This window comes from Pristis pectinata, chromosome 3 (genome assembly GCF_009764475.1).
Source record: "Pristis pectinata isolate sPriPec2 chromosome 3, sPriPec2.1.pri, whole genome shotgun sequence".
NCBI classification, from domain to species: Eukaryota; Metazoa; Chordata; class Chondrichthyes; order Rhinopristiformes; family Pristidae; genus Pristis; species Pristis pectinata.
Window position 1 is genome coordinate 69,358,094 of NC_067407.1, and position 23,111 is coordinate 69,381,204.

Sequence of the window (23,111 nt, forward strand, 5' to 3'; positions counted from 1 at the left end):
GACCTCACCCTGGCAGTAGACAAGGCCAAAGATGGACAGGTCACAGTGGGAATGGGGATGGAGTTGAAATGGTCTGCAACCGAGAGCTTGGGATGAGTGTGGGTGTTCTGCAAAATGGTCGCCCAGTCTGCACCTGGTCTCACTGATGTAGGGGAGCCACATCAGGAGCATCAAATGCAGTAGACTAAGTTGGAGGAGATGCACATGAATCTTTGGCTCTTCTTTTGTCTGCCTCCAACTATCATTCATCTGCCACTGTTCCCTAATTCCACCCCCTTCCCCTCCCCTGCTTGTCATCTTACACCCCTCCTTAGTCCACCAGTCACCACAGACTCCTATCTCACCATGACTCATATTCAGAGATCTAAAACAACTGCCACATATATTTCCTGTCCCTTGACACTTCCTAGCTCCACCCAAAGTAATTCTAGGTCTATACTACAATCTGCTAAAGCAAGATCTGTCATGATTAAGACCTTGGCAGTAGCTTTATAGATACAAGCTTTCCCTTTGTCAGAATCCCCATTCTACCTTTGGGTGCTGAGGGCTGTGTAGTTTGTGATTTGTTTGATTTCTCATGCCTTCCACTGGCAGAATTGGCCATTTGGCAGAGCTGAGGTCAGGGACATATGTCTGCAATGCAATTCCAGTTAGTTTTCTGTGACTTCAAGCAGTCATTTGCTGCACAGCTTAATGTAATCTGATAAATACACTACCTGCGTAAAAATTGTGTGAGGCCAGAAGAACGACTTCAGACTTTGTTCTGATGATGCAACAAAATTTAAAAAATAACAACAATTCTCAGCCATGTTTCTTGGTATTGGTATTGGTTTATTATTGTCACTTGTACCGAGGTACAGTGAAAAACTTGACTTGCATACCGATCGTACAGGTCAATTCATTACACAGTGCAGTTACATTGAGTTAGTACAGAGTGCATTCAGGTAGTACAGGTAAAAACAATAACAGTACAGAGTAAAATGTCACAGCTACAGAGAAAGTGCAGTGCAGGTAGACAATAAGGTGCAAGGTCACAAGGTAGGTTGTGAGGTCAGAGTCCATAAGGGAACCATTCAATAGTCTTATCACAGTGGGATAGAAGCTGTTCTTCAGGCTCCTGTATCTTCTACCTGATGGAAGAGGAGAGAAGAGAGAATGACCCGGGTGGGTGGGGTCTTTGATTATGCTGGCTGCTTCGCCAGGGCAGCGAGAGGTAAAAAACTTCTTCCACAGTGCAGTTACATGTGCAATATAGGGTTCATGTTGCTGGGCAACACAAACAGAGGGTATTCTGGGTGACTTGATATTAGATTGCTGTGAAGATAAATACTTTCTTATTCATTTTCTGTGATCTGGATGCCACTGGTAAGGCCAGCATTTATTACCTATCCCTAATTGCCCTCGAGAAGGTGGTGGTGTTGCCACCTTGAATTGCAGCAGTCCTTCTGGTGAAGGTGCTCCCACAGTGCTGTTCCAGGACTTGGATCCACTGATACTTCTGTAAATCAGGAGAGTGTGTAGAATCTGCAGGTGGTGGTGTTTCCACATGTTTGCTGCCCTTCTCCTCCTTCGTCACAGAGGTTTAGGGTTTGGTAGGTGCTGTGAGAGTAGTCGTATTGTGAGAAATGTCAACATATTATGGGACATTTTCTGCATTAAAGGCTCTCTCTGAATCAAGTTAGAGGTGTTGATTGATTATCATGTAGCAGAATTTTACACCAGCACTCACTCAGGTTGAGTTATAGTTTTGGATCTAAGTTATAAGTTTTGTTCAGTTTTTCTCTGTTACTTTAAAGAATTACAATTTTTTTCTCTCTAACCACTTATCTTTCAGAGGAGACGATTCTGAATGTTTTCAAGCCAAAAGAAAGAGGAAGCAATAAGTTTATAAATTGGCAGTCAGAAGGTGTTAAAAACTGCTTCAAGTTAAGATTGGAATACCCTGGAGCTGAGCTCAATATCGTTATCGCTATTCTGCTGATACTACATAATAGCAGGAAGCCAACAAAGGGTCTTCCTGTCTGATCTACATAATTTTTCTCAGTTACTGTACCTGGAATCCTGCCTTGCCTTGTAGTTTAAAACCTCAGGAGTTTGACTGGACTGAGAGCAGAATGAATCTGGAAATTGATATTAAATCTCTCAAAGATCGAGAAAGGGACAAAGTTCTGGAGGTCCTTCAACGGGATGAAAAGCTACGAAAAGTGGAAGAAGAACGGATAAGGTGAGCAACATAAAAGTCAGACCCACCCTGCGAAAGTTTCAGTAAGGTACCTGGCACCTGAGCACCAAAGGCATCTATTCAAATATTGAGGTGGCCTAAGACACATTTGTCATCAAATGATTCCTGGTAGAATGTTCTGCAGCTGTGTTGGGCAAATGGGTATGGCAACGTTTGTGAAGTCAGTGTTCAGAAAGTGTTGATGCCGGTGGAAGGAGTGGAAAACTCAATACATGCTTGTCCCCATGTGTCTTCAGCAGGATGACCAGAGGCTTGACACTGATCCTTTATATTGTTCGGTTTGATCTTCAGTACAGAAATAGAACATAGAACAGTATAGCACAGGAACAAACCCTTTGGCCCACCATGTTGTGCCAAACTAATTAAACTAATAATTAAATACCTAACTAAACTAACCCCTTCTGCCTACACAATGTCCACATCCCTCCATTCTCTACACATTCATGTGCCTATCTAAGAGCCTCTTAAACACCTCTATCATATTTGCCTCCACCACCCCGGCAGCACATTCCAGGCACCCACCAATCTCTATGTAAAAAAACTGCCCCACACATTTCCTTTGAACATACCCCCTCTTATCTTAAATGCATGCCCCCTCGTATTAGACATCTCAGCCCTGGGAAAAAGATATCGGCTGTCCACTCTATCTATGCCTCTCATAATCTTACGTATAAACTTCTATCAGGTCTCCCCTCAGCCTCTGCTGCTTCAGAGAAACAACCCAAGTCTGTCCAACCTCTCCTTATAGCACATGCCCTCTAATCCAGGCAGCGTCCTGGTAAACTTCTTCCGAACCCTCTCCAAAGCCTCCACATCCTTCCTATAGTGTGGTAACCAGAATTGAATGCAGCCTAACCAGAGTTTTATAAAGCTGCAACATAACTTCCTGACTCTTGAACTCATTGCCTCGACTAATAAAGACAAGCATGCTGCCATATGCCTTCTTTACTACTCTATCAACTTCTGCAGCCACTTTCAGGGAGCTAAGGACTTGGACCTCTAGATCCCTCTGTACAACAGCACTGTTAAGGGTCTTTCCATTGACTGTGTACTGTCCCTTTACATTTGATCTCCCAAAGTGCAACACCTCACACTTGGCTGGATTAAACACCATCTGCCATTTCTCCCCCCATGTCTGCAACTGATCTATATCTCACTGCATTGATTGGCAACCTTCTACACCATCCACAACACCACTAATCTTTGCATCATCTGCGATCTTACTGACTCACCCATCCACATTTTCTTCCAAGTCATTTACATATATCACAAACAGCAGAGGTCCCAGTACGGATCCCTGTGGAGCACCACTAGTCACGGACCTCTGGCTAAAATAAGTCCCATTGACCACTGCCTTCTGTCTTCTATGGGCAAGCCAATTCTGAATCCAAACGGCCAGCCTACCATGAGGGACTTCGTCAAACGGCTTACTAAAATCCATGTAGACAACATCCACAGCTACACCTTCATAAATCACCTTCATCACCTCCTCGAAAAACTCAAGTTAGTAAGACACAACTTCCCCCACAAAAAGCCTTGCTGACTGTCCCTAATTAGACCATCCTTTTCCAAATACTCATAAATCCTGTCCCTAAGAATCTTCTCCTATAGCTTCCCTACAGCTGATGTGAGTCTTGCTGGTCTATAGTTTTCAGGATTATCGCTGTTTCCTTTCTTGAATAATGGAGCAACTTTAGCTAATTGCCAGTCCTCCAGGGCCTCATCTGAGGCTAGAGAGGACACAAAGACCTTAGTAAAGGCCCCAGCAATCTCATCTCATGCCTCTCTCAACAACCTAGGATATATCCTATAGGCTCTGGGGATATCCACCTTAATGTTCTTTAGGAGACCCAACACTACCTCTTTCTTTATCTCAAAATGCCTGAGCATATTAGCATGCTCCGCACCAATCTAACTATCCTTCACATCCTTCTCAATGGTAAATACCAACACAAAGTACTCATTGAGGACCTCTCCCATGTCCTCTGCCTTCAAGCACATGTTCGCTCCTTATCCTTGAATGGTCCTATCCTCTCCTTAGTTATCCTCTTGCTCTTGATGTTTGTATAGAATGCCTTAGGATTCTCTTTAATACTACATGCCAAGGACTTTTCATGGCCCCTCCTGGCTCTCCTAATTCCCTTCTTGAGTTCTTTTCTAGCTTCTTTATAATCCTCAAGGGTTCTGTTTGACTTTAGCTTCCCAAATCTTACATATGCTTCCTTTTTCTTCTTGACTAAATTCACCACCTCTCTTGACATCCAAGGCTACTTTACATTGCTATCCTTGTCCTTTCTTCTTACTGGAATGTAACTGTCCTGTACTCTGTGCAGTTGGTCTTTAAACACCCTCCACATGTCAGATGTGGACTTGCCCAAAAACAGCTGTTCCTAATTAAATCTCCCTGGTTCCTGCCTAATACTCCCATAACTTGCCCTGCTCCAATTAAATACTCTCTCACAAGGTCCATACTTATCCTTATCTATAGCTATCTCAAAATTTAAGGAGCTATGATCACTGTTTCCCAAATGAAAGGTCAGTCACCTGGCCAGGCTCATTTCCCAACACCGGGTCCAGTATGGCCCCTCCTCTCGTTGGACTATCTACATACGGATTTAAGAAACCCTCCTGGATGCACCAAACTCTGCTCCATCTAAACCCCTTGCACTAAGGAGGTCCCAGTCTATATTAGAGAAGTTGTAGTCCCCCACTAGAACAACCCCTGCTGTTTTTACACCTTTCCCTAATCTGCCTGCATATCTGTTCCTCAATGTCCCGGTGGCTATTGGGGGGCTATGTCATATAATCCCTTTCTTAATTTTGAGTTCTCTGCACATAGACTCAGTGGATGAGCCATCAATTATGTCTCCTCTGAGTGCAACTGTGATATTGTCCCTGACTAATAGTCCAAATCCTTGCCGGCAAACCACCCCCCCCCCCACACCCCCTTTTACCTCCCTCTCTATCTTTTCTAAAGTGTCGAAACCCTGGAACATTAAACATCCAGTCCTGTCCCTCTCTCAACCAAGTTTCTGTAATGACCACAACATCATAGTTTCATGAACTGATCCATGCTCTAAGTTCATCACCCTTACCCTTAATACTCCTAGTATCAAAATAAACATTCAACCCGTCCATCCCATCATGTCTATTACCTTGCTCCTGCCCATCCTTCCTTACAGATATACTGGTCAAGACATCTACCTTCCCCTCAGTCCCTCCACTTTCTGACCTGGTGCTCTGGTTCCCATCCCCCTGCCAAACTAGTTTAAACCCTCCTGAGTAGCACTAGCGGAACCTCCCAGCCAGGATATTGGTTCCCCTCCAGTTAAAGTGCAAACTGTGCCTCTTGTTCTGATCATGATCCTTTGGTTTAGAAATTTAGATACAGACACTGTCTTGTCTTAGTGTAAACGACTGAAATTGTTACCTTCTACAACATACTCACCCCAACACAAGAAATACTGGCTCTTGTCCTCCCCCTCACTGTGTGGGTGACTGGTGTGGAATCCCCGTGGCAGGACTGGGCCACATAGTTACCCCACCTCCTCCACCCCCATGTGGGTGACTGCAAATCTCCTTTAAACTTCTCCCTCTCACCTTAAATGCATGCCCTCTAGTATTAGACTTTTTGACCCTGGGGAAAAGATACCAACTGTCTATCTATGCCTCTCATAATTTTATAAACTTCTATCAGGTCTCCCCTTAGCCACCGACACTCCAAAACAAACCCCTAGTTTTTCCTACCTCTCCTTATAGCACATATCCCCTAATCTAGGCAGCATCCTGGTAAACTTCTGCATCCACTCCAAAGCCTCCATGTCTTTCCTAAAGTGTGGTGACCAGAATTGTACAAAATACTCCAAATGTAGTCTAACTGAAGTCTTATACAGCTGCAATGTGACTTTCTATACTCAATGTCCCATATGCCATCTTTACCACCCTATCTACTTGTGTTGCCACTTTCAGAGAGCTACAGACTTGGAACCCACTATCCCTCTGTTTCTAAGAGTCCTGTCATTTACTGAATACTTTCCTCTTGCATTTGACCTCCAAAACTGCAACACCTCACAGTTGTCTGCATTAAACTCCATCTGCATTTCAACACCCCAAATTTCCAACTGATGCAAATCCTGTATCCTTGACAAGTTTCTTCACTATCCACAGCTCCATTAATGTTCGAGTCATCTGCAAACCTACTAATTAGAGCAGCTAACTTTCATTCAAATCATTAACATATATCACACAAACAACAGAGATCCCAGTACTGATCCTTGCGGAACACCACTGACCTCCAGTCAGAAAAACACCCCCTACCACTACCCTCTGTGACCAAGCCAATTTTGTATCCAACTTACCAACTCACTATGGATCTCTTGTGACTTAATCTTCTGGACCAGCCTACATGTGGGACCTTTGCATCTAAATACTTTACTAATGTCCATGTAGACAACATCCACTGACCTACCCTCATCAATCATTCTTTGTCATTTACCCAAAACAAAATCAAGCGACCAGACCTCCCTCACACAAAGCCATGCTGACTCTTCCTAATAAGTCCATGCTTTTCCAGAGGTGACTAAATCCTATCCCTATAAATCTTCTCCAATAATTTCCCTGCCACTAATATAAGGCTTATCAGTCTATAATTTCCTCCTTTGTCTGCATTGTCCTTCTTAAACCAAGGAACAGCATTGGCTATTCTCCAGTCTTCTGGCACCTTGTCCATGACTAAAGAAGATACAAAGATTCCTGTCAAGGCCCAGCAATCTCCTGCCCTGCCTCCCTCATTATCCTGGGATGGATCCCATCAGGCCCTGGGGACTTATCCACCTTAATGTTCTTCAAGACACACAACACCTCCTTGTTATTAATATCAACGTGCTCTAGAATACCAACATACCCTCACTGATTTCACTATCCTCCACGGCCTTTTCCTTGGTGAATACAGATGCAAAGTATTCATTTAGTACCTCACCCACTTCCTCTGGCTCCAGGCTTAAATCTCCTTTTTCCTTGAGTGAACCTACCCTTTCCCAGCTATCCTCCTGCTCCTAATAAACATATAAAATGGGATTCTCCTTAGTCCTACTCACCAAGGACATTCATGGCCCTTTTTACCCCTCCTATTATTTTGTTTGTTATTTCCTGCTTCCATTAAGGGCCTTGTGTGAGTTCAGCTTTTTAAACCTTGTTTCCTTTTTCTTTTTGACTAAACTTATAACATCTCTTGTCACCCAAGATTCCTGAACTTCGCCATCCTTATCTTTCATCCTCACAGGAACATGTTGGTCCTGAACTCTATTGGTTTTGGTATTGGTATTGGTTTATTATTGTCATTTGTACCGAGGTACAGTGAAAAACTTGTCTTGCATACCAATCGTACAGGTCAGTTCATTACACAGTGCCGTTACATTGAGTTAGTACAGAGTGCATTGATGTAGTACAGGTAAAAACAATAACAGTACAGAGTAAAGTGTCACAGCTACAGAGAAAGTGCAGTGCAATAAGGTGCAAGGTCACAACAAGGTAGATTGTAAGGTCATAGTCCATCTCATTGTATAAGGGAACCGTTCAATAGTCTTATCACAGGGGGGTAGAAGCTGTCCTTAAGTCTGGTGGTACGTGCCCTCAGGCTCCTGTATCTTCTACCTGATGGAAGAGGAGAGAAGAGAGAATGTCCTGGGTGGGCGGGGTCTTTGATTATGCTGGCTGCTACACCAAGACAATGAGTGACAACGAGAGGTAAAAACACTCCCACATGTCAGATGTGGACTTACCCAATAGCAGCTGCTCCCAATCTACTCTCCCCAGCTCCTGTCTAATACTGTTGTAATCAGCCTTTCCCCAGTTTAGCACTCCTCATTACCCCCCCTCCCCCCCACCGTCCAGACTTGTCCATAACTATCTGAAAACAAAAGGAATTATGGTCACTGTTCACAAAATGCTTTCCTATTGAAACTTTGATCACCCAGCCAGGCTCATTCCCCAACACAGGATCTAATATGGCCCCTTCCCTCATCACCATCGTGCTTTGGGAATTGAGAGAACCTGAGCTATGTGTAAGGGCTGGTCATTTGAACCTGAGGTGTGTAGAAACTTCTTCTCTCAGAGGGTGATGAATCTCTGGAATTCTTTGCCCCCGAGGGTGGTGGAGGCCACATCATCAGACATATTTAAGGTGGAGATAGATAAATATTTGAAAGATTGAGGAATTGAGGGTTATGGGGTTCTGGCACAGAAGAGGAGTTGAGGCCAGCATGGATCAGCCATGATCATAGTGAATGGTGGGGCAGGTGTGAGGGGCCTGGTGGCCTCCTCCTGCTCCTATTGTCTTGTGTTCTTGTGTAAGCAGTGCTTCCATCAGTTTAGTTGCAATCAACCTAAAACAGCTTCAGCACTTGCTTGATTGAGAAACGTCATGTGAAAATCAATGCAGTCTTTGAGTCTGTGATCCATTTATGTCACTGATTCCTCCCTTATCCACAGAAAGTTGAAATCAGAATATCAGGAAATTCGGCGGAAAGGAGCAAAAAGTTGCAGCCGGGAGTACAGCAGCCGTTCCTGTGCCCGATGCCAGGCCGCACTGGGACTCCTGTTTAACAAGGGCATTGAGTGCAGTATCTGCAGTCACAGAGTGTGCAGTGATTGTTGCATTTACAGGACCAACAGAGTGTACAGATGCATCGTGTGTCATACTCGTGGGTAAGGCATTCTAAAATTAATTTCTGTACTTACTCATGGTGGGGTGGAGAGTTCCTGGGTCGTTTTCCATGAAAGACAGGGAAGAGGGGGTGACAGGCTGTGTTCATCCACTTGTAAGGAGCAGCAAATCAGATGTCACATCACCAGTGCTTGTGTGATCAGGCATCACATATTCAAAATAATGTCTTGTGGTCAGATCTCCAGAAAAGTCTGTGGCCTGCATGGACAGCCCAAGTGGGGATCTGCATTCACTTGTTGTAGAGCAACAACTTTTCCCTCCATCATCTCCCCACTGCCTGCTCAGCACCTTCCACATCAAGTCTTGCAAGGTGTTATCACTCAGAGACACAATAACTTAAAAGGATGGGCAAGGAAATGGTGCCCACAAACTCACACTCCAAGGAGAAGAACCACATTGCAGTTTTACTACAGGCCATTGCCCAGTGTCAGGTCTCCAAGTGTTTATCTCCACGCTGCCCTTCAACATGTGAATCCCCACCTGGGCTGTCCATAGCAAATTGATCCCTCACTGCTGCAATCTTGTTCAGCTTTGTCTTCACTCAGTAGGCCAGGCAGCATGTGTGGAGAGAGAAACGGAGCTGGCGTTTTGGTCGGTGACCCTTCCTCGGGGCTCTGATGAAACATTAACTCTGTTTCTGACCAGCTGAACATTTGGGGTATTTTCTGATTTTATTTTTGATTTCCTGCATCCACAGTTTTGTGCTTTTCACTGCAGGCATGTGTCTTGGATCGAAGGCTGGTGACCTCACACTTACTCAGGTTGAGCTCCTTCAGCTACACAGGTACACGCGGAGACCCTGTAGCTTCTTACTGTCACTTGGTGAGATCACGGCCGATCCGAACTACATGGATCCCACGTTCATTAATAACCTGGATTGACAAAAGAATTTATCAATCTCAGGTTTAAAATTAACAATTGACCTGGTGTCAATGCCATTTCAGATGAAAGTTCCAGATTTTCCATGTGAATTCCTGAAACACCTGGCTCTAATGTTTAGATTGTCCTCCATGGTTGTTATCTCGTCAGCTAATGAAAAGTTCTTATTATCCTGAGAAGCAAGGTTTGTCCAGTTTGATCGATCCTTTACAATTCCATGCTGCATATCTCTAATCAGCTGGAAATGTTCAAGGTGCTCAGCCATTCTGCCCATAATTATAGATATAATAGGTACAAGTTGACCCTAACCAAAATTCCTTGTCATCTATTTCATATATTTCCTTATGACATAAGTGGAGGCCATTTGGCCCATTGTGTCTGTTCCATTTCACAGAACATCCCATTCCCCTATAACCTCATCTCTCTCACTGTCCCATCAACTCCCCATCACCTACACTAGGGGCAAGTTACAGCAGCAATTAACCCTCTAGCATGTCTTTGGGATGTGGTAGGAAACCGGAGCTCCCGGAGGAAACCCACTGGGTCATAGGGAGAATGTGCAAACCTGACAGGACCTGAGGTCAGGATCGAACGCGGGTAAGGCAGCAGCTGCCCGACTGTGCCAGTCTTTGTGTCCCTTCTTGCCTGTGACAGTGAACTGACATGCATGATATTTCAATCTAACAGAACAGTTACTGGATCAGAAGGGTTTTGGAAGGATGCTGAAGTATTCATGTGAAACCCAGGAAAGGAAACCATTTGTCCATGTGAATTTACCACTCTTCATTGCTGTTGTATTGTTGGCACTGTGCCATTGTATGTTACTTTATGTCCCTGTAGCCAAACTGTTGATATTTGCAAATGTTAAATTGGTGAATTCCCATAATTTTTGTAAGTTATTTTCTTCCTGTGCTGTGAATACTGCAAAACAATTATGAAACATGCCTAATATTTCTTTACTTTCATTTACAGTGTCACAATTATCTATTTTTTATGGGCTTGAGCACCATATTAAGAACGTAGAACAGTACAGCACTGGACAGGCCACTCAGCCCACAATGTTGTGCCAATCTTGATGCCAACTCTGTCTATCATCTATGTCCCTCCATTCCCTTCATATTCATTAAAGTCTCTTAAACTCCACCAAACTGCCTGATTCCACTACTACCCCTGGTAACCCATTCCAGGCACCTACCACTCTTGCGTTAAGAAAAACTTCCCCCTCTAACCTTAAAAGTATGTCCTCTGGTGTTTGACATTCTTACCCTAGGGAAAAATTCTGACTGTCTACCCTATCTGTGCCTCTCATAACTTTCAAAACCTCTATCAGGTCTCCCATCAGCCTCTGATGCTATAGGGAAAACAACCCAACTTTGTCCAACCTTTCCTTATTGCTCATACCCTCTAATCCAGGCACCATCCTCGTAAACCTCTTCTGCACCTCTTCCACAGTCTCCACATCCTTCCTATAATGGGGCGACCAGAACTGCACACAATGCTCCAAGTGTGGCCTGACCGAAGTTTTATATAGCTGCAGCATGACTTCCTTACTCTTATACTCAACACCACCACCAATGAAGGCAAGCATTCCATTTGCCTTCTTTGACACCTTATCCCTTGCATAGCCACTTTCAGCGAACTATGGACCTGGACCCAAAGATCCCTCTGTACTTCAATGCTATTAAGGGCCTACCATTAACTGTACATTTTCTCCTTTCAATTGACATCCCAAAGTGCAACACCTCACACTTTCCCGGATTAAACTCCATCTGCCGCTTCTCTGTAACTAATCTATATCCTGCTGTATTCTTTACACTGTCCACAACTCCACCAGTCTTGGTGTCATCTGCAAACTTACTAATCCACCCATCCACATTTTCATCCTATTGTTCTCCTCATACCATGTAAAGATTCTGTCCTTTGACAACGTCCTTTAATAATTTTCTGCTTCCTTTTAGTTTATTCCTTCAACTAAGACAATGATAATTTGGTGAAGGGTTGAAACCATATGTCCCTGGGGAATGCAACATGTTTGCACATTGCCAATCTCCTGCTTTCTCCTAGAAGTTCTGTGACCATTTTTATCTTGGGTCATTGATAAGTAATGGGGAAGAACTTGTGGCTGTACGCAACCCGCTACTGGAGAAACACACGGAGGCAGAGGGTGCTGAACTCAAGACTCTTTACTCCAAGAAGAGAAAAGTGCGCAAAACTCTCTACCGTGGGCAACTGCGACCCGTGGGGCGGTCGTGACCTCCGACTGTTGCTGGAAGGTCCACTCTGAATGGATAGTTTAAGACACGCTGCTGTGCGTCCGCCGGCGGCTCCCGATGGCAGTTCGAGTCCTGCATGTGTGGGCCGCCACACTGCACCCCCCCCCAGAAATGTTCATCGGGGGAGTGGAGCCCCCAGTCCGTGTGGCTTGCTTGGGTGGCCGGCCACGCTGGCGCAGTGTGGGTACCCTCACTGGTTGCTCAATGTCCAAGTGCGCTGGTTTGAGGTGGTCCACTGTAAAAGTCTCTTCCCGGCCACCCACATCCACGACGCATGTAGATCCGTCGTGCCGGATCACCTTGAAGGGTCCTTCGTACGGCCGCTATAGAGGTGACTTGTGCATGCCCCTGTGAATAAAAACATACTCACAGTCTCGGAGGTCTTTAGGGGTGAAGGATGGCGTGGGACCATGCCTGGAGGTCGGGACCAGTGCCAGGGTCCCTACCTTGTCCCACAGCCTTGTGAGCACCTCTGCTGGGGTTCCTGCCAAACCTTGGGCCTCTGGTACGAACTCGCCCGGGACCGTCAGGGGAGCACTGTAGACCAATTCCGCCGAGGAGGTGCCCAGGTCCTACTTGGGGGCTGTGCGGATGCCCAGTAAGACCCAGGGAAGCTCATCTGTCCAGTAGGGGCCCCTGAGGCACACCATCAAGGCTGACTTGAGATGCTGGTGGAATCGCTCGACCAAACTGTTGGACTGGGGATGATACGCCATGGTGCGATGCAGCTGGGTGCCCAGGAGCTGCGCCAGTGCTGTCCACAAACCAGACGTGAACTGCGCTCCCCTGTCAGAGGTGATGTCCGTTGGGAGGCTGAACCTGGCGATCCAGTTTGTAATGAGCGTCCTGGCGCAGGACTCAGTGGACATGTCTGCGAGCGGTACAGCTTCCAGCCATCTGGTGAACCTGTCTACCATGGTAAAGATATACCTGGTGCCCCGGGAGACAGCAGGGGGCCAATGATGTCCATGTGGATGTGTTGGAACCTCCCGTGCGTCGGCTGGAACTGCTGGAGGGGAGCCTTCACGTGCCGCTGGACCTTGGTGGTCTGGCAGTGTACGCAGGTCCTGGCTCAGTGTCCGACCTGTTTGTGCAAACCGTGCCAGAAGAATCTGTCCGCTACTAGCTTGATGGACGCCCGGATGGACGGGTGGGCCAGGTCGTGCAGCGTGTCGAACACCCGGCGCCTCCATGCTGCTGGTACCATGGGTTGGGCTCTGCCGGTAGACATGTCACACAGGAGTCGATCCGCTGCTGGGCCAATGGGGACGTCCTCCAACTGGAGCCCCGAAACGGTGGTGCGGTGCCGGGATCTCGGTGTCCGACCGTTGTGCTTCCACCAGCGCTGCATAGTCTATTCCTGAGGATGATATGCCTGCTGAGTGGAGGCAGGGGCGAGACAGTATGTCGGCAATGATGTTGTTCTTCCCTGCGATGTGGTGGACGTCCGTGGTGAACTCTGAAATAAAGGACAGGTGCCTCTGCTGCCGAGCTGACCATGGGTCCGATACCTTGGCCAGTGCGAAGGTGAGGGGCTTGTGGTCCGTATATACGGTGAACTCCCTTCCCTTGAGGAAATACCAGAAATGACGGACAGCCAGGTAGAGCGCTAGCAACTCTCTGTCAAAAGCACTGTACTTCACCTCTGGTGACCATAGGTGCCGGCTGAAGAAAGTGAATGGTCGCCACTGGCCCTCGATGAGCTGCTCTAGGACTCCACCGACCGCCGTGTTATAGGAGCGTCGACTGTGAGTGCTGTGGGTACATTGACTCTCAGGTGCACTAGGAGGGTTGCCTTTGCCAGCGCCTCCTTGGCCTGCTCAAAGGCCTCCGTGGATTCTGCGTCCCATGCCACCTCTTTGGCCTTGCCGGCCATCAGGCTGAACAAGGGTCTTATGATGCATGCCGCCGCCGGCACGAATCAATGATAAAAGTTGACCATCCCTACGAACTCCTGCAGGCCCTTGACCGTGCTGGGCTTGGGGAACTGGCGGATGGCTTAGACCTTGCCCGGTAGGGGAACTGTGCCATGTCGGTTGACTGTGGCCCAAGAAATCGATCTCTGTCAGCCCGAACTGGCAATTCACCGGATTGATTGCCAGTCCGTGGTTGCTCAGGCGTTGGCAGAGCTGACGCAAATGTGCCACGTGTTCTTGGTGTGAGCTGCTGGCCACCAGGATATTGTCCAAGTAAGTGAAAACGAAATCCAGGCTGTGTCCCACCGAGTCCATGAGCCTTGGAAAGTTTGGGCAGCATTCTTGAGACCGAAAGGCATCCTCAGGAATTCGAACAAGCCGAACGGGGCGATGAGGGCTGTCTTGGGCACATCGTCGAGGTGCACTGGGATCTGATGGTATCCCCTGACCAGGTCGATTTTTGAGAAGATGGTCGCTCCATGCAGGTTCGCTGTGAAGTCCTGGATGTGGGGCACCAGGTATCGGTTGGCGGTTGTGGCGTCATTGATCCTTCTGTAGTCTCCGCAGGACCTCCATCCTCCTGCGGACTTGGGCACCATGTGCAGCGGGGATGCCCACGGGCTGTCCAAGTGGCATACGATTCCCATCTCTTCCATCTTACGGAACTCCCCCTTGGCAAGGTGGAGCTTGTCGGGTGGGAGCCTGCAAGCTCGGGCATGCAGCGGTGGCCCTTGCGTGGGGATGTGGTGCTGCACGCCGTGCTTGGGGTTGGCCGTGGAGAACTGTGGGGTGCCTATGGAGGGGAATTCCGCCAGCACCCTGGCGAATTCGTTACCCGAAAAGGTCACGGAATCCAGGTGGAGGGCCGGTAGCTGGGCTTCTCCGAGCTGGAAAGTCTAGAACGTCTTGGCGTGGACCAAACGCTGACCTTTTAGGTCGACCAGGAGGCAGTTGGCTCGTAGGAAATCTGCCCCTACTAGTGGCTGTGACACCGCTGCCAACATGAAAGTCCAAGTGAAACGGCTGGACCCGAAATGCAGTGGGATAGTTCGTGAGCCGTATGTCCGAATACTGGTGCCATTTACAGCGGTGAGCTCGAGGCCTGGGATCGCGTTATGAGTGTCCATGTTCGAGGGGGAAATACGCTGATTTCAGCTCCAGTGTCTACCAGGAAGCGCCACCCGGAGTGTCGGTCCCAGAGGTACAGGAGGCTGTCTTGGTGGCCAGCCGTCGTAGCCATTAGCGATGGTTGGACCTGGCGTTTCCTGGAAAAGCACATAGTGGACGGCAGCAGCGCACGCTTGAACCCCGTCTTTGGTGATAGAAACACCATCGATCGGAACTTTCGTCCTTTTCCCCCGTGGGTCTCAACGGCTTCGGTTGCAGGGCCCAGGCTTTGGGCTGCGTAATCGTGGCCAGGCTGATGGAGGCTGCTTCATGTTGTTTACTCTGCCAAAGGACGTCTGCTTTAGCCTCGCGCTGAAATCCTCACTCGCAAGGAGGAGGCGAATGTCCTCTGGCATTTGCTTGAGGAAAAACTGCTCAAATAAAAGGTACGGCTTATGACCGTCCATGAGCGCCAGCGTATCGTTCATGAGCTTGGATGGCGTGCGGTCGCGCAGCTCGTTCACGGCGGGAGAGTCCGAAGGTACGGATCAGGAGCGCCTTAAGCTTAGTGTACCTGTCCTCCATTGGTGGCTGGTGTAGGAAGTCGATGATCCGGCCTGCCATGTCCTGGTCGAGCGCGCTGACCACGTAGTAGTACAGCGTGGCATCGGCTGTAATGTCTCTGATATTGAACTGGGCCTCAGCCTGCTTGAACCAAACATGGGGCTGAGTGGCCCAGAAAGTCAGGAGATTCAAGGAGACCGCGCTGTGTGAGTTGCTCAAGCTCATGTCTGGTCGCTGAGTCGCCGGTTCCAGATGCTGTCTGGAACGTCGGGGTCACCAATGTGGCAGTACGCAATGCACTACTGAAGAAACACACGGAGGCAGAGGGTGCTGAACTCAAGACTCTTTACTCCTAGAAGAGAAAATCGTGTGAAACTCTCTACCCATGGGCAACTGCAACCTGCAGGGCGGACGTGACGTCTGACTGTTGCTGGAATGTCCACCCCAAACGGGTAGTTTAAGACACGCTATCGCGCATCTGCCCGTGGCTCCCGATGGTTGTTCGAGTCCCGCGTGTGCAGGCCGCCACAAACTTATAATTAAATTTCACAGAAATATAATAATCAGGTGATATTGTTTGTGGAGTAGAGACTATCTGGGGTATGAGGGAAAGTTTTCTGATTTCCTCGTTCTTCTCATGTCCATCTATCTATATCATTGATCTTCCATGTTGAGCATGATGCAAACTCTTGCATTGTTCTTGGAAAAATCCCAAGCTGCATGGGATATCCTCGGGAAGATATCTAGATACAGAACTCAGTCTTCTCAATCTCTCCTCATATGCCAGACCCACCATCCCGAGAACCAGCCTGGTGAATCATTATTGCACTCCTCTTTTTAACAAGTATTTCCTTTTTAGGTAAGGAGACCAAAGTTACACCTAATACTCCAGGTGTGTTCTCACCAAGGTGTTGAAGTGAAACATCCTTACTCTTTTAGTCAAATCTTCTTGTTATAAAGGCCAAATCTCATTTGATTTCATTGACTTGTGTACAAACATCAATATTTCCCAATCTTTTATCATTTAAGAAGGGCAGGATTGGCAGCTCAATATTCCAGGATACAGATGCTTCAGGTGTTACAGAGGTACAGGTAAGCAAGGAGGGGGTGTTGCCTTTTTGATAAGGGAGGACATAATAGCAGTACTTAGAGATGACATTCTTGGAGGATCGTCCAGTGAGCCTATATGGGTAGAACTTAAAAAAAGAAGGGGAGGGTCACTATAGTGGGGCTGTATTATAGCCCCCCCAATAGTCAGTGGGAACATGTGGATCAGGTGTTACCATGTGGAGCTTCATTTCATCAGCACAATTGGAAATGTTACATTTGGTTCCTGTGGCCAATTGTTGATAACATATCCTGGGGTCCAAGCAACCCAGCGATACCTCATGTGCCAACATGTGCCAAACCAATCTGTTTATTCAGAATCACTGTTTTCTATCTATTTACCAGGTTTCAATCCATGCTCGTACATTGCCCCTAATTTCACGTGCTCCAACTTTCTTCAGTAACTTTATCAAAAGCCTGACAAAAGTGTCAGACTAACTGGTCAATAATTCTCCATTTTTCCCCTTAACCCCCTTAAACAGTGGCATGACATTTATTACCATTCAATCCACAGGAACCATCCCAGACTCTATAAAATGTAAGAAGATGGTAACCAGAGTTCCCACCATCTCTGTACCACCTCTTTCAAACTCTGAGAGGTAAAATATCCCGTGGTTGGGATTTATCAGTTTATGGGCTCATTAATTTCCCTTCCCCATGGAATCTTTCAGTGTGATTGATCTCATTGTGTTTTTCTCTTGACAAAGAATTTCTTCCATCTGTGTTTCCCTGAAGGTGGTGCTGCTGCACTGAGTGGAAGAATCTCATCAGTTAACACAAACTGTTGGCTCAAGCTCTGGAGCTCCATTCCTGAAACCATTTCTGTTGATTCTGTGTTTCAGGCTGGTGAAGGTGAAATCTGGAGAGTGGTTTATCGAGGAAAAAGCAAAAAAATTTCACCATGAACAAGGTATTGGTACTGCTGCTGTTAACTACTCACATCTCATGGACAAGTCAACATGCGACTTGCTCAATGTGATCCCAGTCAGGGCCGATGCCCTGATGGGTTCTGCCTGGTCATCGCAATAGGACTTTGATCAGGCAAGGCTTTAAAACGTTTGTTGCCAGGGAATCCTTTCACAAGCCAGTTCTGATTGTTGCCCATCCCACCTGCTCTATGAGTGTTGCATAGGCCTCCAGTACTGTTTGAACTGCACTGGATAACATAGAACATAGAACAGTATGTTATGAACCAGCAACAAAAGAAATACGCTGAGTCATGATTCAGTGTTAAAAACTACTTTATTAATAACTACTTATGATAATAAGAAAAATAAAAGTAAAAATGTTAGAACGTTAGAAGTAAAAATGTTATACCTTGAACATTAACCCCAAAACTAAACTCGTCGTGTGTGTGTGGCAAAGTCCCAAACTCCAAGTCCAGGAATGGTTATTAAAGTTCAGTTCCACAAGCCATAAGGTGAAACATGAGCAAAGGCTTCTTCAACAACCACCGTTGTCTGAAGATAAAACATAGATGTAGAGAGAACATAGAGAGAGTAATTACAAAATCCAAATGTTCCACGATGGAATCCAAACGACACCTCAGTGTTTACTCGGTAGTGACTTCCTCACCCCGAAAAGCATCCGAATCGTGGTCGTCCACACAAATACCTGTTTCCCTCTACAGGTTACTCCCAATTTCCGTACGTGGATTGTAGTAACAGACACAGTTATCCATCGCTAGAGAAACTAGCAGGCTGGTGTCTCTCTCTCTTTTCTCTCTCTCTCTTCTCTCTTCTCTGACTAACTTCGACTGACTTCTTCAACAACGTCATTACGTTCTTTATCTTCACGCCACACACACACACACACACACACACACACACACACACACACACACACCACTATGCTCTATCTTAAAGGAACATTCACCTAGTCTGTAACACAGTACAACACAGGAGCAGGCCCTTCATCCCACAATGTTGTGCCGAACTAATTAAACCAGTAATTAAATGCCCAACTAAACTAGTCCCTTCTGCCTACACAATGTCCATATCCCTCCATTCTCTGCACATTCATGTGCCTATCTAAGAGGCTCTTAAATGCTTCTATCGTATCTGCCTCCACCACCCCTGGCCACGCATTCCAGGCACCCACCACTCTCTGTGTAAAACAACTTGCCCTGCACATCTCCTTTGAACTTTCCCCCTCTCACCTTAAATGTATGTCCTCTCGTAGTAGATATTTTGACCCTGGATAAGGCTGGCAACTTCCCTGAATGAAATGAGTATTATAATGCAGCATTTTCTTCTTTCTAATGAAGCTAACCCAGCATCAGCAGGTTTAGTTCATGTGGTTTCATCGCCGGACTGTGGACAGGAGAGGAAATGCATCACACACCGAACTTTCTCATGTCTACCAGAGTGAGGGTGTGCTGTTATGAGTTCCCAGACAAAATGGCAATTACACCCCAAACCTGTCAGCATGCCAATGGGAAGGACCTGGATCACTGGTCCCAGAGGAGGATAGGGCTTGATGGCTACATTAGTAGCAGAAGGTCTTGATCTTGATCTTGCCCAGTCTTCTATCTGTTGTCTGAAGTAGATGATCCCTGTGATTAGAAAGGGGTCTGGTCTTACCTCTAGGAGCATGGGGCCAGTAGGAGGTACTCATTCCTTCAACCTTATATTGGCTTCCTTTAGATCCTGGATAATCCCACCTCATCTCCTCCAACCAGCCTCTGCTCCACTTAACCTAACCTGAATGCAGTAATCTCAACATAAAACTAAAAAGTAAGAGCAGGAGGAGGTGATATGGTCCCTTTGAGACTGCTCGGTCATTAAGATCTTGGCTGATCTGATTTTAGCCTTAGCACCCCCGTTCCTATCCCTGGCCTACCCATTCCCATGTCTGATCAGCCCTGAATGTTTCACTGACTCCGCCTCCACTGGTCTCTGGGGCAGAAAATACCAGGTTCACAATTCTCAGGATATTCCTCCTCATCCCCAGCTTAAATGGGCAACCTCTTGTTCTGGAACTATGCCCCCTTGTTCTTTTATGGTTTAATTGCCTCGGCTAAAATAAAAACAAGGTCCTGGGATTGTGAGGAGGAGTGCTGAGAGTGAGACAGGACCTTAGTGTCATTCGTAGCATTTATTTAAGGGCAATTTAACTCAGGCAGGAGAGCTGAGACCGTGGCACACTCCTCCTGCACAAGGTGTGAAAACCAGCACATTTCCAGTGCCCGCGTGTCTGTCTGCAGCTGCTGACTGACCACATTATGGAGCTGGGGCTGAGGAACATCCACAGTGCGTGGGTAGAACATGGGTAAAGACTGACAAACATGGGAGTGGGTAAAGAAAGCAGGTGGCCATCCTCTCCCACAGATTCTGAATACTGGTGGGGGAGATGGCTTCTCAGTGGAGGGCAGCAGCAGCCATGTTGGTAGTACCAGGGGTGGCCCTGCCGTTCAGGAGGTGGGGGAAGACTGGGAGGGCTGTAGTGACAAGAGATTCAACTGTGAGGGGAATGGGCAGGAATTTCTGCAGGGAGAGCCCAGGGTGGTATGTCACTCCCTCGTGCCTGGGTCAAGGATGCCTCAGACTGACTGCAGGACATCCTGGAGAGGGAGGGAAACAGCCAGTGGTCGAGGTGACATCAGCACCAACAATATAAGGAGAAGAAGGGTGAGATCTGACCAGCTGAAGTTAGGGGGTTAGCAGGTGAATTAAAAAGCAGGACCTGAGAGGTAGATATCTCAGCTTTACTCCCAGTGCCACACGCCTGCCAGACATTGGGAGATATGTTGGACAGATATGTAGCTGAAGGGGGAGGGTCTCATTCCTGGGACAGTGAGGCCAGCTCTAGGGAGCTGGGACAAGGGCAAACTGGGCAGGTTACAGCAGACAGGACCAGGACTAATGTCCTTGGGGAGGAGGAGAGTTGTGTACACTGGGCTCTGTTCCCCCTACCCCATCCTGTCCAAATTGAGGGAGACAGGAAGGGATAGGGGGAACAGAGAAATGAAAGAAAGTGAAAAGCAAAGAAATTGAGAGGGAGAGACAAACAGAATCATGGTGCAAAAAACATCTAAGAGGGTCAATACTGTTAAAAAGACAGGGCTAAAAGATGATGTGCTTTAATGTCCAGAGCTTTCACAGTGAGGTAGATGAACTAACTGCACAGGTGGTTGTAGCCAGTTATGACATTGATGCTATTACAGAGACATGTCTGCAGGTTATCAAGAATGAGAACTGAACATCTAGGGTTAGTGGGGAAAGGAAGTGAGGTGGTGTTGTTTGTAGACGAGGAAATCAGTGTGATGGTGAAGAAGGTACATTGGCTGGGAAACCATGATGTGGAATCTGCATGGATGGAGCTAACAAATACCAAGAGGCAGAAAACAAGAGGCTCCCAGACAGCAGTGGTGATGTAAAGGTGGAATTTAAACAGGAGACTTGAGGCACACATAATTGTGGGTGACTTTATTCTACATATGGATTGGTTAAACCAAGTTAGCCACCATACTGTATAAGTGGAGTTCCTGGGGTGTGTACTGGTTGAGGAACTGACTGGAGAACAGGTGATCCCAGACTGGGTACTGTGACATGAGAAAGGAATAATGAACAATCTTGTACGTGGTCCTCTGGGAAAGAGTGACCATAACATGATAGAACTTTTCATTAAGGTGGAGATGAAGTGGTAGAATCATAAACTAAGAACAAAGCAAGCTGAAGATAGGGAAGTTTTCCAAGATGCATTTACAGTGGATAGGCAATGCAAAATGTACATATATGTGAATTTACAATAATTATTTATTTTTGTCTGACACAAAATAAGTAATAAAAAAGGTTCAACCATGGTTTATGAAGGAAATTTAAGGTAGTTTTAGATCCATATAAATTTGACGGGAAAAGGCAGAAGGTCTGAGGATTGAGAGCAGTTTAGAATTCAGTGAAAAAAGAGGGTAAAATATTTAGGGGGGAAGATGGAGTGCGAGAATAAATTTGCAGCTGTATCTCTGTCTCACCTGAAAGGACTGTTTGGGTCCCTGGATGCAGGTGGTGTAGGGGCAGGTGTTGCACCTATGGCGGGGGAAGTGGCAAGCTCCTGGGGTGGGAACTGGATGAGTGGGGGGGGAGGGGTGGGGAGGAGCAAACTCAGGAGTCACGGAGAGAGTGGTCCCTGAGAAAGGCATAAAGGGGTGGGGAGGACAAGGTATGCTTGATGGTGGGGTCCCGTTGGAGATGGCGGAAGTGGGGGAGAATGATGTGTTGGATAGGTAGGCTGGTGGGATGAAATGTGAGGACAAGGGGGACCCTATCCCTGTTGGATCCAGAAGGGGTGGTTGTAGGAGCAGAGGTGTGGAAAATGGCAGAGATACAGGTGTGAGCTCTCTTGACCAGAGTCGGGGGGAAGCCCCAGTTAGGAAAGAAGTTGGACATAGGTGCAACACCTGCCCCTATCACCACCTCTATCACCTCCATCCAGGGACTCAAACAGTCCTTTCAGGTGAGACAGAGACTCACCTGCACCTCCCTTAATATCATCTACTGCATTCAGTGCTCCAAGTGTGACCTCCTCTACATTGGTGAGTCTAAATGCAGACTAGGTGACCGTTTCACAGAACATCTGCGCTCTGTCTGTAACCACGATCTGCATCGCCCCATTGCCAGTCACTTCAACTCCACCTCCCACACTATCACTGATATGACAGTCCTTGGCCTCCTCCACTGCCAGGAGAATTCCAGGTGCAAACTGGAGGAATAGCACCTCATTTTCTGTCTTGGAACCTTGCAGCCTAATGGCATGAACATTGAATTCTCCCACTTTAGGTAATCCCCACCCCAGCCCCCTTGCCCACAACCACCCCCACCATGCTTCTTCTCTTCTTCCCTTTCCTAGCCTCTTTTTTTTAAACCTTTTTTTCCTCTCTCTCCTTACCTTTGACCCATCCCCCAGTGGATCTGATCTCCCCTCCTCCCCTGCACCTGCCTGTCACTATCTCTTACCTACATCTACCTATCACCACATTGTGCCCACACCACCTCCCCTATTTTGTCCACCTATCACTGCTCTGTTTTTCCCTCCTATATATTGGGCTTCCCCTTTTCCTATCTTCAGTCCTGAAGAAGGATCCTGACCTGAAACATTGACCGCCTGATTTTCTCCATGGACTCTGCCTGGCCTGCTGAGTTCCTCCAGCGTCATCGTGTTTTTCATCTAGATTCCAGAATCTGCAGTCGTTTGTTTCTCTAGTATTTTTGCTTGGTAGCAGGGTCCCATTGGAGATGGCGGAAGTGGTGGAATCTGGGGGGAGTTGACGAGAATGAGAGAGATAATAGGTTGCAGGGAAG

General features: G+C 47.1%; 1 protein-coding gene across 1 annotated transcript in view; it reads left to right on the forward strand.

The window, feature by feature from the left end:
• The first annotated feature begins 2,108 nt into the window (after positions 1 to 2,108).
• The window catches only part of sytl3 (synaptotagmin-like 3), a 65,732-nt gene continuing 44,729 nt past the window's right edge, over positions 2,109 to 23,111 (forward strand). The window contains exons 1-3 of the mRNA XM_052011205.1: positions 2,109 to 2,224; positions 8,732 to 8,947; positions 17,655 to 17,722. Of these exons, the coding sequence (XP_051867165.1) occupies positions 2,115 to 2,224; positions 8,732 to 8,947; positions 17,655 to 17,722 (394 nt within the window). The 5' untranslated portion in view covers positions 2,109 to 2,114. The remainder of the gene's footprint in view (positions 2,225 to 8,731; positions 8,948 to 17,654; positions 17,723 to 23,111) is intronic.